The sequence below is a fragment of the Castor canadensis genome, chromosome 15 (assembly GCF_047511655.1).
Source record: "Castor canadensis chromosome 15, mCasCan1.hap1v2, whole genome shotgun sequence".
NCBI classification, from domain to species: domain Eukaryota; kingdom Metazoa; phylum Chordata; class Mammalia; order Rodentia; family Castoridae; genus Castor; species Castor canadensis.
Window position 1 is genome coordinate 34422292 of NC_133400.1, and position 18898 is coordinate 34441189.

Here is an 18898-nt window from a genome sequence, read left to right on the forward strand (position 1 = left end):
CCAGCCCACAACTCTTGGACCCAAGCAGCCTGCCTAGAGTTGCCTCAAGAAAAGCCAGGCAAGCTCTCTCTCCCCAGCCCAGCCAGGCCTTCCAGGGCCTCTGTCCCATCTTGGGATACAGGGCAGGGATGTTTTGTTCCCCAGCACCCAGGTAGACCTGGCCTGGGGCCCTGGACACCCTTGGCAACTGAGTGGCAGCAACGCCACTACTTACTTCTCTGGTCTCATTTTTTCCTTCTGTAAAGTAGGGATTTAGATGTCAAAAGGGACAGAAAGAAGATGTGTAGAAAATGCCCAAGTGGCATTTGGTACAAAGTTGGGGGGCACTAAACACTGACTTATCATCCTTGTGTAGTGTTTTTCTCCAACATGTGCTGGGGGACATCTCATAGTTCATCCTTAAAATCACCTAAGATCAAACAGTCCAAACTCTCAGTGTCCACCCTGGAACCAAACTCACAGGTGCAATCCCAGGTCCATTCAAGTTCTGTAGGATTGAGGGCAAGGTGGTTCTGGCCAGCAGTCAGAACAGCAGTCAGAACCACCCTGCAGGCCAGCAGAGGATTCTGCACTGGCTCTGCATAGGGGGACACCACCACACAGTGGTTCAAAGAACGAGCCTGACCTGTCTACCCTGTAGTGCAGGAAGACAGGAGGAGCAAAAGAGCAACTATGGGGGGTTCAGCAAAGCTACCCATACAACTAGGAAACACCAAACACTCAAGGGAACATGAGGCTACTTGTACACAGGGGGATGCATGGAAAAAGATGCCCAGTGTCAACTGCAGGGAGAGGAAGGAGGCCAAAGAAGCAGAGGGCCTGTAGTCAGAAACCTCAGCCTTATCAGAATTGTTCTCACGCTCAACAGAGAGGATAGTGTCCTTCCATGTCCACAAAGCATGGATTCCAGGACCTCCCTGAGAGATACAAATCCAGGATACTCAAGACCCTTACATAAAATGGCATAGTATTTGCATAGAACCTACACAACACCCCCCCCACCCACACACACACACATTTCCTCCCCTAGACTTTAACTCATCTCTGGACTATTTATAATATCCACCATAGTGTGAACAATAGCTGTATCATTTAGGGAATGATGACAAGAAAAACAAGTGTGTACATGTTCAGAACAAACGCAATTTCCTGAATAATTTCCATTTGTAGCTGGTTGAATCTGTGGATGAGAAACCCACAGGTAGAGGACCAACTATATGTCCACGTGTTACATGCATAATTAAAACCTGACTTAACAAAGCCCCAGAAAAAAATCTGCTTTACAAAAGAGGGACCTGAGGCTCAGCCAGCAGATGAAGTAATGGGTCCCAGGTATTAGACTGAGAAAGTAGTAGGGTGGGTGAGACTATTCGGAGCTGGGCTGCCTCATATCTAGAATGAGCAGCAGGCCCAGATGAAGCTCAAGTACCCTCAGCGGCCGACCTTCTGGGGTTCCAGCCCCCAACCTCATCAGTGAGTTGATTCCTGCTCTAGAACTATACCCAGGAAAGCCAGAGCCCCATTTTCTGAATCTTTGTGGGTCCAACATGTACCTCTAACCTGAAGACAGTCTTTCTGAGCATGCAGTTTTCTTGTCACTGGGCCCCTTTCCCAGGGTTCTCTGGCCTCAGAGCCCACTCAACTCACAAGGACAGTGAACCAAAGGTGCTGGGGAGCTGCCTATCCCAGGCCAACATGCAGGCCAAATACACAAAGCTACTCATCACCAAAGGGTTCCCAGAGGCCCTGGCTCCAGTGACAAGGAGTTAAGGACGCTTTCTCGGAGACAGAAGGAAACCAAGCATCCTCCTTCTAGTGAACAGCACCAGGACCTAGACCTCACCATCTCTCCAATGTGCAGAAGTGTGGGGCAGAGCACTCAGCCCCTCCCTAGGGGACACCAACATCTGTTGCACTCACAGGCCACTCAGCAGTGACTCTTGGTTCTTCTGTCTTCTCAGCACTCATTCCTACCACAGCCAGGAAATCCTCCTGTGGGATCCTCCTCACAGGAGCTGACAGAAGGCATGCTCTCTGGGGCCAGGGCTACAACTCTGCTCTGGCTCTGGAGTTAGACACCTACCCAGTGATGGAGGCAAAGGAAGCAGAGGCCAGCACTGGATGAGCCTCAGGCTGCCATCCTGCAAGCTGGTCCCACCTGCAGGTCCTGGCCGGGTTTTCTCTGGACCTGCACCTGACACATAGTTGGAACTCAACAAATGTCTGCTGATGGACCCTGGGCCAGGCCCACCAGCCTGTCCTGCAGCACTGCAACCTGGGATGCTTACAAAAGCCACTGAGGTGCACTCATTGCTTATAGCAACTCAGGTTGAGCTTCTGTTACTTAACTAAAAACTCTGACTCCCACTACCCTGGGACCACGCCACTATCTACTAAGACTGAGGTTCATTCCTGCTACACCTGGGCCCCAGCCACAGGTAACATGTGGCCCTGCCATGTCTTCCTGCTGCATGGAGGAGGGACGCAGCTCCTGCTGCTCTCCCAGGGATGGCCTTCATCTTGGCACGTGAGGAGCAGCCTTCCAGGCTCTGACGCAGAGCAGTGATTAAAATTCCTTGCATTGCTCCTGACTATTTTTATCTGCTTGAGATATAATTCGAGAGCCCCTCACTGCACACCCAGGCCTCGGCTCCCCATGTCTGGGGCTCAGCCTGGGCTTCTGACCTGGGCTCAAGAGTCTGCTGCTAAGAAGGTGATGATCATCATGGAGGGGACAGTGGAGCTCGGAGGAGGATGTCAGGCCTGAGACCCACAGAATGCAAATGATCCCCAGAGATGGCCTTGCCCACTTTTGAGACACAGTAGCCACAGGGCAGCCATGCATCCACCAAGTGTACTCCCCAGGCTGTCGTCCTGCAAGCTGCAGCATCCATCAGCCACTGTCACAGCTTTCTCCACAGCCAGGGCCCACCCAAGATATCAAGAGCACTTACCTCTGTAAACTCTCATATTCTCATTCATTCATTCATATTCTCTCTCTCTCTCTCTTTTTACTCCGTTTTGCCATAAGCAATAAGATCAGTGAAACTATGGGTATGGGTCTTAGCTATATTCGGGGTTTTAAAATATAATTCATATTAAACAGAATCGTTAAAATATAAGATGTCCCCCACTTACCACCTCAAGTCCCCAAGTTCCAGTCCTGTTCTGGCTGGTTCTACCAGGGGGGAAGGGACAAGGGCAAGGGCACAATGCAGGAGGCCCCAGGCTCTTCTCGCCCATCCAGGTGAAGACTTTTGGTTTTGGAACATGATTTCTAAGCATGAAAGAAAAATGGCTGATGGGAAAAAATAGGCCCAAACCAACATAAAGTGGTAAATCTTGGCATTGTCCAGAATGCTCTATTGTCACAAACTGTGGGCATCTCATCACTTATTGGAGGTGACCTAGAACAGGGCAGATTGTCCAGGGCTGACCAGAGCATAGGCATGGCTATAATTTTCCTAGCAGCCTGTATTCAGAAGCCTTTCCACAGTGGCAACTAGGAGCCAATGGCCTGGGGTATGGGAGCAACTGAGGTTGTGAGGATAATGGGCTCAGTAACAGTGACTGGCACTTATGGAGGCTGTGGCACCTGTCACATGCTCTGAGCATCCAAATGTCCCCTAACTGATCACCTTACAGCCCAGGGAGTCCACTTCTAATTCAAGCCAGGAGGAAACAGAGACTGGAGGTGACATAACTTACTACAGCAGGCGGGCAGGCCTAGGTTTGAGTCCTGGCTCCTCCACTGTATGCCCTGGGACTCCACACAAATGACTGTACCTGTGTGCACCTCAGTATCCCCAACTGTTGTGAAGGGGAAGCAAGAGCTCCATAAAGCCTTCGCCTGCTGCCTGGCAGGGTCCTCATGTCCTTAGTAGGGGCAATAGCTCACTCTTTCCTCTGAGCTGGAGATTTTCATACTCTCCCCTCCAGCCTCTGTCCTCCCTAGGGTCTGCAAGGATCACAGCAAAGCTGGCCAGTCCTGTCTCAACCACCTTCAGGGGCCCCATCTTTGGTCAGCTGCCTATACTCATCCTGCCAGTTCACTACCCACCACACTGCTGACCTGCCCAGTCGCTGGCTACCACACTACACCATGAAGAACTGATAATGGCAGAGACTGAGGGGCCATAAGCACCTCTGCCTCTGCCCCCCCATGCAGCTGGGCTACTTCTACTAGCAGCTGCTGGCCTGGCTGGGCCCCAAGCCTGCTGCCAGGGTCCAGCCCATGTGCCTTGCTGAACAAGGTGGCTGTGAGCCAGGCCATTTAGGATAGACATCACTGTCATCTTCCCATTGAAGAATATAGGCTGCCTTGATGTGGGGAAGGATATGGGATCCAGCCTAGGACAGCAGCCAGCCCAGGGCATAGCCCATTGGATCTGGAGACTCCAGAAGCCTGGGCTTCCTTGCCAGCCTCAGGAGCGAGGGGTGCGGCTTCTTGGTTTTCCTAACCAAGCTATAGAGATCCTTTCTCCTTGCACAGCACCAGCTCGTCATTTTCCAGACAGGACAAGAGCACAACTGGGCCAGACTCTGGGACACACACACACACACACATATACACACACACACACACATATACACACACACACATATATGCACACACACACACACATATATACACACACATATACACACACACATATTCACACATACACACACACATATACACACATACACACATATATACACACACATATACACACACACATATACACACACACATACAAACACACATATACACACATATACACACACACACATACACACACACACACATATACACACACACACACACACACAAAGCCTGCCCCATCCATCCCGGAAATGATCTAGAGGTTACCTCCCTGCCTGCTCTGCTCTGTGCCCTGCTGGGTGGCCCTTTCGCAGCTCCCCTGTCCTCCTCCTCCTCCACGACCCAGCTCTATGAACCTAGTCTCCACTCCTCTCATAGGCGTGCGCTGTGCCCATCCTGCGGTGGGGTCTGCACCTCCTGACACCAGGGTAAATACTGATAAACAAAAGAGGTCCGGGTTCTGCCTGTGTACAGCATAGAATGTTCTGGAAGGACACACTACACTTCAGGGAATGAAGATTCTCCTATGGCTAGCCAGCTTTCTGAGCTGTTTGAATTTTCTTCTTTCTCTCCCCAAGAACACACAATGTCTTAATGCTAAAAAAAAAAAAAAAAAAAATTAATTTAAAAAAGCGTTTTCCCGTTGGGCTGGCAGAATGGCCCAAGTGATAGAGTGACCACATCAAACCACTATCTTCTCACACCAGGACCAGTGGTAATCATTTTCTTGCTCCCACCTATATCCCTACCCAACTCTCCAAAGTCTTGCCAATGTCCAACCAGCCTCCCACCCTGCAGTCTGCCCCTCACCTCCGTGACCACATCTGTTACTCCCTACTCTCTTGCTGTGCTGCAGGCATGGGGCCTCCTTGCTTGTTTCTCATGTTTAGCACATTCCCACCTCAGAGCCTTTGCACCTGCCACCCACAACCTGTCTGTTTAAAAAATGCAGCCCTCTCCCTCACAGTTCATTCCCCTGTTCCCTGCTTTGCTCTCCACGCTGGGCAGAAAAGGCATTTGAAGAGCATGTGCTAAACAACCAAAGGCAGCACTAGCTTTACTGACTCAGAGAAACATCCCTGCATTTTCCTGCAAGAAAAAAAGCAGTTGTCAAAGAGCATAGAGAAGGTGATCACAGCTGCTAAAATTCCCATGTATGTTCCCATGCATCAGGGTCAGAGGTGCACATCTGGAGAGACAGGCAGGCACCAAAATGCTCCCAGATGTTGTGCCCAGTACTGGATCGCAGGCCACTTAATCTTTTGCCATCAATATGCGAGATTGCTTCTACAGGCAGAAAGAAAAGCAGGCATTTTGAAGACAACACAACTATACAAAACAGTAATGCACACCAAACGAGTTCTAAAAGGATGAACACAGTGTCTGCTAGAAGCAGCTTGACCCACACCTGCTGAGTCTCACAACTTTGCAGTGAGCTATGTGGCTTTCTCCTTCCAGCCAGGAGGGAAGGCTGTACATTATACCCCATCACTCCCCTCCTCAGCCACACAGTACACACTGCCACAGAGCACCTGCAGACCCCACCTGCTCCTGGAGGCTCTGGCTGTACACATAGGAGGTGGGACTGCAGAACTCTTCCTTATGGTTGTATGATGCAGACAGGGCTTTGACTGGACGTCAAGCCAGGTGTCACCAGGAGCCGGGGCAGGGCAGGGGCACAACTCTCTCCTCCCTGCCCCAACTACTACCACACACCAAATTTCACTGTTCTAGCATCAAACATTTTGAGGAAGAAAAGTGTGGGGACCCTGCAGGCCTGGTCAGCAATCCACGTCAGAGGTCGAGAGTGGGCCCCTTGGGAGGAGCTTGGCCATCTGGAGAGGCTATGAGGTAGCAAGGGTTTGGGAGTAAAAAGAAATCCATGGCAGTGACATCATCCCACATACCTGAATCTCCCCAGCAACCCAGAGAGGAGGACAGTGAACATCAATCCCTTTGTAAATGGGGAGACTGGGGGTCTACAGGGAAGCAAGGCAGGGAGTGGTTGGGAGGAGCCCCTCCTCCTGGGAAGGCTGGGACCTCAGGAGGACCATGGGGCATGCAGGAGTGGAGAGTGTACCACAGCACAAGGTCCATGAGATCTTTAGACCCCAGCTGCCCTGTCAGAGGTCCCGACCTGTGAGAGCCAAAGCTCTTTTGAGGGTGTCCCCAGAAAAACGCCACCCAAAGCATTATGCTGAACACCAGGGCCTTGTGAACCTGTTGCTTCAATCTATTTGCAAACTTTAATGAGAACTGCTCAGTCCAGATGGGAAATTGAAGCCTGAAAAAGGGACAGGACTTGTCCAGGGTCACAAAGTCAAAGAGCAGCAGAGCCACAGGCAGAATCCAGAAATCCAAAGCAGGCAGCAAAGAGCCAGTAATTGACCAGCTCTCTTTAGAGAGCTGAGACAGACAGAGCCCCAGGCCCATCCAAGGCCAGGATCCAGGGCACTGAGTCAACAGGTTCAGCCCACAAGCAGGGTTCTGTGTCCAGTTTGAGCCATGTAATTCAGAGAAAGCTGTGCAAAGATCCCTAGGTTCCTGGGTTCAGCTTCTCTCACCTTCATAGTTTGCATCAGGGCCCAAGAGTGCCTGTGGCAGGCAGGATTTCCCCAACTTCTCTATGGGTCCTCTGATGGGCCCACCCCCATTTCTGAGTGCCCACCCCCACCATCGAGTGCTTTCCCTCCCAGCAGCCCACACCTGTGAAGCTTCCTCAGGCTTGCTCTGGGCCCAATCTGCAGGTTTAGAGCTGCCCCAGGTGACCCTGAGTGGAACCTGGACAAACTCAAGGCAGAATTCATACTCCAGAACTCACAGGGTCAGGCTGAGACCCAACCTGCCCTGAGACAGCACCTCTGCTTCACCTCTTCCCTTCTCTGTCCTGCTTCCTCCCTCCTTTACTGGTCTGCCCCAGGAATGTCCTTCAGAAACCACCTTCACATAATCCTAGCTTCAGACTCTGCCCTGATGGTGGTCTCCCAACTTGGCTCACTGGGTAAGGCCAAGGTCTGTACATTTCCCCCTGTGACTGAACACCCAAGATGGTTTCCCACTGAACTGCCTGCAGAGTTGGGGGAATCCTGACTTCACGGGCCAGTGAAAGTCAGCTGCTTAATCTCAGATAAACCAGGCGGAAGGCAGGTCCATCTGTGAAGGCAAAAGTCATACAGGCCACTCCAGCTCAGCACAGGGGCCCTCATGTCAGGGACAGGCCTGACTGGCAGACACAAGGAAATGGACATTTTCTGCCCCACTTCAAGACCCACCCTCCTCCCTATCTTTCAGGACCCAATTCAAGCACAGGGGGCATCTTCTGAGCATTTCAGCCCACCACTCTGAGGGCCACTTTGCAGACTACACTTTTGATAGACCAGAGGGTGAAGAATGGCTTTGTCCAGAGGGTGCCTTGGGAGCCCCCTTCCCAGCTGGCTTTCAGCATCCACTCCTTGTTCTGCAGACACTGTCCTTGGAGACATGTCCTCCACAGACCTTCCACAGGACAAAACATAGGAAACTCAGCACAGTGGAAATCAGAAACACACACATAATTATTTAGCATAAATCTAACCCATGCAAGATGTGGAATAGAGTATAACAAAAAAATTGTGTCATTTATCTGGAATTCAATCTGACCAGGACATCCTGCAGATTATCTTGTGAATCTTTCTTATACTCATCCACATGGTGTGGGTAGGACTGGTTTTTCCTCCTAGACATGAGGGTGAGAACATGACGCATCCCAGCCCCAGCCATGGGGGCTGGTCAGGGCATATGACTCAAGCCAAACCAGGGAGACCCAATCTCAGGATATCTGCTCTTGTGAACATTGTACCTCGTTACAGCAAGATTCTAGCCAAGAAAAATGCCAACAGTGAGGAAAACAGAGTGAAGAAGTGAAGAAAGAGAAAACAGGTTCTGACAACATCATTTGAGCCCCTAGATCAAACCAGGCCTGAAGCTTAATTCCCCAGGACTTTTCAATGAGATGAACCACTAAATTTCCTCTTTCTGCTTAAGCCAGTTTGAGCTTGTTTTCTGCCGTGGGCTGCTGCTGAATCCTGTTCAGTCTGTCCTCCTCTCACCGCAGCTCCATGCTGGGTACAGAGTACATGCCCCAAGAATACTTTGGTTTACCCTTCGCTGTGGAAGTCTAGGCTTTCAAGTTCAAGGTCAGTTCCAACCCAGCCCTGCCCCATCCTCACTCAAGGGCCTTGAACAACAAACTCGAGTCTCTGGAGCCTCAGCTTCCTTGGTTGAAAAACACAGACACACATCCATGTCTGGGCTACTTTGCCAGCCAGCTTCCTGTCACTATAACAAAGACCTGAGATAACCAATTTATAAAGAAAAAGATTCACTTCAGCTCCTGGTTTTAGAGGTCCAGTTTGGGATGAGGTGGAGCCAGTGCTTTGAGGCCTCTGTTGGGCATGCTGGGGGGAGGGAGGGCTGAGGTCCCACAAGCCCCCCCTTAAGGGCATGCCCCCAATTACCTAAAGACCTCTCGCTAGGACCCGCCACCTCACAACAGGCCACCATCCTGGGGACCAAGCCTTCAATCAGTGGTCCTTTATACTGATTCCAGACATAGCAGGTGCCCATAGATTTGCTGCCCAAACCAGGACACTTTTGAGAGTGAAAGGGTGTGCTATGAACAGGCCAGGACAACAGAAGCAATGAATGGTCAAGCTTAAACAGGCCAGGAGTATATTACTGACTACTGACCCCTGACCCTGGCCACTCAGCCACCTCCGCCCTCCATTTCCCACTGCCAACACCTCCATCATGCCTATACTTCCCCCATCATTGCCCTCTGCCCAGTAGGCTCTCCTCCCTCCTCTTCTTGCCACCTCCCCCTTCACTCTGCCAGCCTTAGTTGTGACGCCCTCTTGGAGAAACTGTGTAGGGCCAGCCACAGTGTGGTCCCCACAGCAGCCCTCAGCACTCTATGGATGGCAGTCTACTGCCCGGGTTGACTCACTGAGGCCAGAGACCATGGGCTCCATGGCCCGCACACCACCTGCCACATAAAGCATCCGAGAGTGAGCAGTAGACCCTCCTCTTCCTCTGCCCTGCAGGGTATTTTCTCAGTGTGTTGAGAAAAGTATCCTGGGCACAACACTCAGCAGGGACAAAGGGAACTGTGAATCATGGCATAGGGAGGGCAAGGGCCACACAAGGACCCACCCCTGATAGGCCCAGAACAGGCCGGCAATGCTCTCAGAGCCACTGGCTCCTGACCTGCTCAGCAGCATCCCTCCCACCCCCAAGCAGTGGAGGCTGTGACACACTGGCCCAGGGACAGCTTTCATTGATCTGAGGCCAAGGAGGACTGGCCCTGAGCCTGCAGCCTCTTCCAACACTAGGCCTGGCTGGCTCCTGCTCAAAACCAAGGCCAATGTCTCCTGCAGCAGGGCCACCTCCATCCTCCACAGCAGCCAAGTCACCACCCAGAATGCAAATGGAGCAGGTGCAAAGGCCTTCACCCAGGCCAGCAGCCCCCACACAACCAGACTGCTCCACTCCTGGGCAGACAGCATCCCTCAGAGAGGCTCAGCCCCACACAGCTCTCCTGGCCCATGCCAGGACAGCCTCTGCCCATTTCTTGGTTCAGCCAGCTGACAGACTGAGGTCAGCCCCTTGGCTCACACCCCAAGCCAGCCAGCACATTCCTCTCTATTTTCACAGGATCCCTCCCCTGCTCGGTCGCCCTCATGGTTCCCTATTCCCACCAACTCAAAGTCCTCTTAAGTCTTGCCCTATAAACTTCTCAGTCTTGATACTGGGTTGAAGCAAGTGTTATAGTGGAGGTAAAAGGCTGGCTTTAGAGGTGGGGTTCTGCCTCAGTTTTCCAATTTGTACAAAGGGAAGAGGAAGGGCAAGAGGGTGCCTCCAAAGGCTACCACAATCATCCATGAAGCCACAGCTCAGATAGGGTCAAGCCAGTCAGTCTTGGTCCTCATCCTGCCTCTGCAGTTGTCAGGCCACCCCAAAGGGCCATCACCCACTTAGTCACCGATCATTTCTCAGAACTGTCCATCTCAGGAGACAAAAGTCCTTCAGGGAGAAGGAAAGAACTGGGGGAACTGAGTGACTCCCTCAACCAGATTCGGCCCCAAGTGTAGCAGCCACTCCTCCGGCACCTGATACCCTGCCCCAGCTGCAGTGCCATGGGCACAGAGCAGCTCACAAGATGTCTCAGAGATGGGACCCAACAGCAGGCTCGAAATTCATTCATGTTTCAGATAAGCATTGCAAACAGAGCCTACAATTATTTTTCACAGTTTTGTGCAGGATGCGAGTTTTAGGGTGTGCAATTTTCCACATGTGGCATCAGGCAGTGCTCTAAGATTTGTGATTTTGGATTGGGTGCTCCAGCTGTTCCTGTCTGCAATGAGCAAACAGAAAATCCCAGGAAGGACCCAGCAGCTTTGGCCAGGCAATTTGCACCTCAAAAAACAATCATCACGTTCACTTTAAAATAGGCTGAGCCCTCGTAGCCATAAGCCCAAATGGTACTGAAAGGGGCAGCAGCCTGACAAGGGGCCTGGGGTGCTGGCACAATGCCCACTTTCTGAGCCTTAGTTTCCTCATCTATGGTGGGCTATGAAATCTACCTTCAGGACGGCTGTGATGAGCAAATGCAGCAGCGGTCCTCAGGCACTTGGGACAGCGGCTCGCTGGGAGCAAGAGACAAAAGTAAGTGACAGGAAATGGGGCTGACCCCAAGGAGAAGCAGCCCAGCCTGTGCCATGGGAACTTTACCTCTCCCCCTGGGAAAACCGTATCACCACACCCTCTGTTATCTGAAAAGCAAGGAGGACAGTGAGGCTGAGCCCCAGGCTCCTAGAACACAGAAGGCTGGACTAGCAGAAGTTACCGTAATCCATCCCAAGGTGGAAGGAGTGCCCCACAGATGGCTCCTACCTTCCCAGTAGTGGAGTGGCCCTGACCCAGCAGCTGTCTCCTAAGAGGTGAGCCCTCAGATGGCCCCATAAGTACAGGAGCACACAGGAAGGGCCCTGAACAGGAGGGAGGGGTCCTGCTGTGCAGAGCAGCAGAGTACAAGACCATCCACCAGGATGCAGGGCCTTTAAAAGTCTTGTATACCACAAGCAAGGCTAATACCAATGTCAAGAAAGCTGGCTGCTGCTGTTCTATATCCTCTCTACTCTGGAGTGTGTCTGAACTTTTCTATAACAAATAGTTTCTTTTAAAAAAGGGCTCAGTGGCTGGGCACTGGTGGCTCACATCTGTAATCCTAGCTATTTGGTAGGCTGAGATTAGGAGGATCACGGTTCAAAGCCAGCTCAGGCAAATAGTTTGTGAGACCCTATTTTGAAAAAAACCATCACAAAACAGGGCTGGTAGTATGATTCAAGCAGTAAAAATGCCTACCTAGCAAGCATGAGGTCCTGAGTTCAAACCCCAATGCCACCAAAAAACTTGGAAGGGGGGAGCACTCTGTGGTAGAGCATTTGCCTAGCATGTGCTCTACCTGACCCTGAGTTCCATCCCCAGCATTACAAAAAGTGTGGACTTTGTCTAACGAGCAGAGGCCAGGGTTAAAGTCAGCTGGGAGAAGTGGCAGGTCTGAGGCGCACCACAAATCAGCCAGCCAACAGCCAGGGGCTTGTGATACTGGGGTCAGAAGACCCTGGATTTGTGGTGCTGAGGTTTAAACTCAGGGTCCTGTACTTGCTGGGCAGGTGCACCACCACCAGAGCCATGCCTTCAGTCCTTTCGTTTTAGTCTGTTTTTCAGATAGAGTCTCATGCTTTTCCCCAGGTGGCCTTAGGCTGTGATCCTCCTACCTATAATTCAAAAGTGACTGGGATTACAGTTGTGAACCACCACACCCTGCCCAAAACACTAGATTTCTTTTAGACATAGTGAAGTCACAGCAAAACAGGAACAGACCAAATGACATGCCACACTGACTAAGGGCCAGATGTCACCCTAAGCACTCTATGTTTATTAACTCATTTAATTGTCAAAGTCTACCACGAGGTAGATATTGTTACTTTTCCATTCTACTGATGAGGAAACTGAGGTAGAGAGCAGTTAAGAAAGCCAAGCAAGTGACTAGACATGGCAGCCTCCCTAGGCTGTGCCCACTCACCTGGGTGCATGAGGCTGTGCTCTAACCACAAGGCCACACTGCTGCTCGACAAGCAGATCATATACAGACACAAGAAGGAAGCAAGGGTCAGCACTACAGAGGATGCCTGGCTTGGACTATTCCAAGTGCTGAGTGCTGTGAGAAGCAGGTAACTGTGGTTCTCCTGTCACTATGTCATGGTCCCAGTTGCTCATAGGAATTGAACTGAAATTGGCACCACAATCCTCCCAATTTCCACCTTCTAAGTAGCTGGGATTACAGCTATGAGCCACTATGTCTGACCTAGTCATTTATTTTGAGACAGGGTCTAGCTCTATAGCCAAGGCTGGCCTCCCAATCCTCCTGCCTTAGCCTCCCAATACTGACATTACTAGTGTGCCACCATGCCCAGTAGCTATCCTCAGGTTATAGATGAAGAAACTGAGACTCAAAGAGGCTAAGTAACTTGCTCCAGAGCACACAACTTGGGGGTGGCAAAGCTGGTTGCACAATGGTGAAAGAGTGAGAACTCAAGGGGCAGGGAAGCCTGGGGTGACCCAACAGGGGTGGAAGCACCCAGCCCCCTGCCTCTCCTGAGGGAAGCCTGCCCTCAGGGTGCCTCCTAGCAGAGAAGAACAGATGGCAGGGAGGCCCAAAGTCTCTCATTCTAGGAGCCAGAGACATCCAACAAAGGAAGGGGCCACTCAGGTGGTAAGCTCCCTGTCACAGGAAGCCCTCTGTGGCCTTAAAGGTCTGAACAGATGACATGGCCTTTTTCTAACCCTGTCACCAAGCACTACCCTCCTCTGAGATGCCTGATACCTGACACGAGTGGTCCTTAGACCACAGGTGGAGCTAACAGACCCCTGACTGGGGAGTGTGGGGAGATACCCCAAAGCAAGGAGGTGCCTCAGTGGCTCAGAGACACATACTCCTTCACCCGGAAGTCATCCCTGACCCCTCCAGGGCACCAGGACCAGGACCAACCAGACCCCACTTGCTGGCCCCTTCTGGGTTGCAGTTCTGAGCCCTGACTGGAACCTGTCTTCCACAATGTCTCAGGACAAGACTTTCTACACAGGGACACGGAGCTGGCAGGGAGGCAGAAGGACAGGGTAGCTGATCACCCTGTTGGCTCTAGAACACAATCGCCAACCTGTCACATGAATTGTCTTTTGTGAGCTCTAAGCACAGTATAAGCATTGTGTGTGGCCAACGAGGAGACAGGATAGGGATGAATGCAGAGAACTTCCTCATCGCCCAGATGGGGGTGAACTTTACTGTATCCACTAAGCAGTGCAAATACACAATGAGAGAACAGACACAGAGGGCCTGCATGTCTGCGGTGCATGAGGCACTCATGAATTAGCCGCTCCTGTCACTGGCATTGCTAATACTATCATGTCTTTGCCATTACCAACTTCTAGTTGGAGAGGAAAAAAATCTGTCACAGCCCCCAATGTCCAGCCCAGGCAGAGGCACAGAGAGCAGGGAGCAAGTTCCTGAGGTAGAAAGGCCAGGCTGGGGAAGGAGACAGGCCAGGAACAGGCAGGCCACAGGGGCAGGCTGGGGATGGGTCAGGCCAGGGAGGGAGGCAGGCCAGGAGAGAAGGGAAGAGGAATGGAGTGTCAGGGTAGAAAAGAGAGAAGGCAGACCGGGAAACAGGGGAGCAGGCAGAGGGTGGGTAGGGGGAGGCCCTGCTGGGGAAGTACAGGCCGGCTGGATCTCTTAGGCAAGAAGGCCTCCAGAGAGCCTGCTTCAAGCCTTAGAAGTCAGGCCAGCTTGTCATTCCCAGCATTCCAGCCCAAGTCCCCAGTTGGGCCTGCTGCCCAGGGAGCTCCGATTCTTCCAGAGCCTGGGATGTGCTTCCAAAGAGGCCTCCCCTCAGTTATAGCCAGAATTCCTTGGCCGGAAGGGGTCGTGTCTCCATGAGCTGACGGGGTCCAGCTGCTGGGTGCTGCTGTCCCTTCTCCCCCCCAGGCCCCATCCACTCCTGAGCAGACCAACTGGACCTGCCGGTGTCCCCACTCCTGTCAACATTAGCAGGAACACAAGGGCCTCCCTGGTCCCTCTGAGCCTGACTGGTGGCAGGTGGTACTTGTCAAAATCTCAGTTTGATGACTGGCTTCCCCATCTGCCCCCTCTGAAACCTTCTCCAGGGATGGGAACAAAATCCCACAAAGGCACAGGTTCTAAATTAATCTGTGTAGCGAAGACTACATCCGGGAACCTAGGGGCAGAGCCAAGGACTTGTTAACATCAACACACGACAGCTCTCAGCTACACAGGTGCAACAGGATGTGTGTGTTGGGGAGAGGGGCATCAAGAGGCCCCTGCTATTCACAGTCACAAAGAGAGGGCTCAGCAGGGGTCACCTGAGATGGAACACAAGAACAAAGAAAAGAGACCAGACAGCACTGGCAGCTACCAATTGCCCAAGTGCCTGTGACCTAGGGTTACTTAGATGGCTAATAGTTTAATATTCACTACCATTTACCAATTGGTCACTCTGTGCCAGACGCTATGTCACTTGCTTTACATTTGTCCTCTGTTTAAACCCTTGAAACACCCCTTCTATTATTATACTCATTTTAAAGAGAAGAAAACTGTGAGTCAAGATAAATAATGCCCAAAGTCACACACTTGGAAAGTGACAAAAATAAGCTCTGCCTGACCCTAGGGCCTGTGGGCAGGGGAAAAAACCCCCCAGCCTAGCTGTTGCTGACTGATGTCCTGATTGGCTCACACACGTCTCCCCAATCCACAGCCCTGCCCAACCAGCCCAGCCCAAATCAATAAGGCTGCTCCAACCAATCCATGGACTTGTACAGATGACAAATGGTCATTTTAAGACGCAAAGCCTTGGGGTGGTTTGGTACATAGCAACAGCCAACTAATATTCCAACTGTACTTTCTAAGAATTAACAGGGTAAATGGTTAATATGGATTGAGTATTCCTTATCTGAAATCCTTGGAACCCCAGGTGTTTTGAACTTTGGATTTTGTCTGTTTGATTTTGGATTTGGGGATATTTGCATATTCATAGTGAGACTGGGGATAGGACCCAAGTCTAACGCAATGCTCACATATGTTTCACATGTGCTTTATACACAGGCTGAAATTTTATGTAATATTTTCACCACGCCTATGTTTTATAACTGCAACTTGTCACATGAGGTTGGCTATGGAATTTTCCACCTGTAGCATCATGCTGTTGCTCAAAAACTCTCAGCTTTTGGACCATTTCCAACTTTCAACTACCAGTTAGGGATGCTCAACCCATTTCTCCTTTGAATGAGAAACAAATTTTAATCACAGGCTTTGCTTTATTTGTTTCTGTTTTTGTTTCTGGTGGTGCTGGGGCTTGAAATGAGGGCCTCACATTTGCTAAGCAGACTCTCTACCACTTGAGCCATTCTGCCAGCCAAGCTTTGCTTTAAATGAGGGATGATCAATGAGCTGGATTTAAGCCATACAGCTCCAGTCCACACCCACAAAGGGACCATGCCACAGCTACAGTTGTGGACCTGTCCATCCCAGCACACCTGTGTACTGTGTCCCTGAAGTGGAACCACCTATCCTTTTGCTGCCCTTACCTGGTTATGAGGTGGTGCTTTACTGCATGCTGCAGGCATGACATATTTCTTCCATGGCAGCCTGACATTAAGCTACACCTCTCTTTGGTTATCTGTCATATGATAGCCATCCCTAAACTTAGAGGCTTATAGCCACACTTTATTTATCTCCCACAATGCTCTGGGTGTTTGAGTCCTGCCAGGCAGTTCTGCTGCAGACAGATGAAGACTAAGGCTGCCGGCATCAGGAGCTCCACTGGGCTGGCATCCCCAAATGGTCCACTCCATGAACGAACAATCTTAGCCAGGGCAGCTGGAAGACAGGGCTTCTCTCCTGCCCGCTATCTCAGAGCCCTATCCACTCCACATGACCTCTCCATGTGGTTTCTCCAGAAGGGAGCTAGAATTCTGGATGGCAGCTCAGGGTGTCAAGCACACAAAAGCAGAAGCTTCCAGGTCTTCTTAGGTGTCCCTTCCGCTGCCTCCTACTGGTTAAAGCAATTTCGAGTCCTGCCCAGATTCAAGATAGGGAATGAAGTAAAAAGGCACACAGCCACAGCATCCACCACAACTCAGGCCTCCGACATACGGGCTAACACCCAGGCCAGTAGCTGCCCAATCCTGAAGTGGGGCAGCAGTGTACTTCCCACCCCTGTCCTCCCTGGGCAGCAAGCCTGGGTGGTGCTGTAGTAGATGCACTGAATAACCACAAGATCTGTTAGCAACAAAACCATGGACAGTTTGAGGGATGGACAATAGCAGCTGCCTGCAGATTCCAGGCCCCTACAGAGAGCCCTCCCAGAATGACCACTCACTGGCAATGCTCTCCTCCCTGCACAAACATAGGGATGCCTGGCAGGTGTGAGGCAACATGCTTTTTGCAAAAACTTCAGTCTGAAAACTGGCACCTCCAAGGTCCAGAAACCTTGGGCCAAGGGGGGCAGTGCTCTGCCACCTGGATCAGAAGTGACTGTCTTGGCTGGGCCCTGGGCACGAGCCTGAGGGACCACTAGAGAGAACAGCCCTTAGAGAGCCCTTAATTGTTTAACTAAAATCACATTCAAGGCGTAATTAGCAGACAGCTCCAAATTCATGATCTGAGGCCCATCAGCTCTAATGGGCTAATTAGTTGAGACATCCTTGGGTGGCAATGCACTCTGGCCTTCCAGAAACATCCCAGGGATCTCCTCAGATCAAGGCTGGCAGCTGGTCCAGGAGCTGCCTTACTACGGCCAGCAAAGAGGCAGACATAGTACAGGGCAAGAAACACACCTTGGAGAGAGCAGCAGACAACCTCCCCTCTGCCTCCAAGAACCCATACTTGCAATTCAGGTCCTGGATGCACACTCTTTGCGCTTGGCAGTGAGAGGCATGCTTCTGCCTCCAGAACTAGCCAGCCCTTTCAAATTAAGGCCGAGAGCAATAAAGGACATATAATGCCCACAAACACAATTCTGTCCTGCCAGGTCCACTCCACCCACCCTGCGGCTTACAGCAGTGGGAGCTGCTGCAGCCACACGTCATCCTGGATCAGAAATCTTCAGCTCTGGGAGCTCCAAAGTACCCAGAGCCGCAGACCCACAGCAGTTGCTTGCCACTCAGCCAGCTCTCCACACAAGTTGCCTTTGAGCAAGTGGCAGAGGTCCCATGGGGCAAAGAGGACTCAAAATCTCAGTGAAGAGCTGGCAGAAGACAAAGACTCAGTGGAGGCAGAGGTTCTGTCTTTGGGAGGCTCTAGTACATCTGGCGTCACAGCAGGGGAATGTGGGGAACACAATATGCACGCTGAGTGAATGCAAGAGACAGTATCCAAGCGTGAGTGTGCACCAACCCTACAGCACTGCCTCCCAAAGGGTTCCCAGGAACTTGGGAAACTAGTCATTAAATGAGAGGAACATTGACTTACACTAAAACACTACTGCACATTAGCACAATAAAGGCTCTGAGAAGTCCTGCAGTAAAGAAATTCATTTCATTAATTGCTGTATCCATTGATTCCAAAGCTTATTTTCACATGGAATCTTCATTTCCCCAGAATCTAGTAGGATAATACACTTGGGAAATACTTTCTGTAGGAAGCAATACATCAGTACAGGGCAGAGGTCACAAGCTCCAATCCCATAGGAGCTCATTTACCTGAATACATGACGTGGGCCAGGTTTAAGATTTGTGCAGGAAGCCTACCAAAACATTCTTCATCTCCATGAAGACAAATGCTCTCATTTTTTCTTAAAGAACTGCTATGGCTCATCCTTTCCCCACCACACACACACACACACACACACACACACACACACACATCTTTGTGAGCAATGTTTTCCATGAGAGAAGCAAATATTTATTTAAAAGAAATAGCTCTAAAAGAAAAAAAAGCGCAAGAGCAATGATGAAGGCAATGGGGAAAAAGTCAGAAATAGAGCTGGTGGGCACTGGAGGACACAGGCCTAGCCAGAAGCACAGCCACCTCAGCTCCAGGGGATGCTGACATGCTAAGAAGGTACACAGGGTATGGCGGTGCACATGTGTGATCCCAACCCTCAGAAATATCACAAGCTTGAGGCCAAGCCTGGGCTGCACAGTGAGCTCAAGACGAGTATGGACTATATGACAAGATCCTGTCTCAAAAACACCAAA

At 51.1% G+C, this 18898-nt stretch overlaps 1 protein-coding gene across 6 annotated transcripts in view; it reads right to left on the bottom strand.

Moving 5' to 3' along the window:
* Nkd1 (NKD inhibitor of WNT signaling pathway 1) overlaps positions 1 to 18898 on the bottom strand; it is an 89026-nt gene that overhangs the window by 39887 nt on the left and 30241 nt on the right. The window contains exon 1 of one of the 6 annotated variants that reach the window (XM_074056021.1): positions 3139 to 3291. The exons of the other annotated variants lie outside the window; for them this stretch is intronic. Coding sequence (XP_073912122.1) covers positions 3139 to 3285 — 147 coding nt within the window. The 5' untranslated portion in view covers positions 3286 to 3291. Of the gene's footprint in view, positions 1 to 3138; positions 3292 to 18898 lie in introns of those variants that run through there. 6 annotated transcript variants of the gene reach the window in all.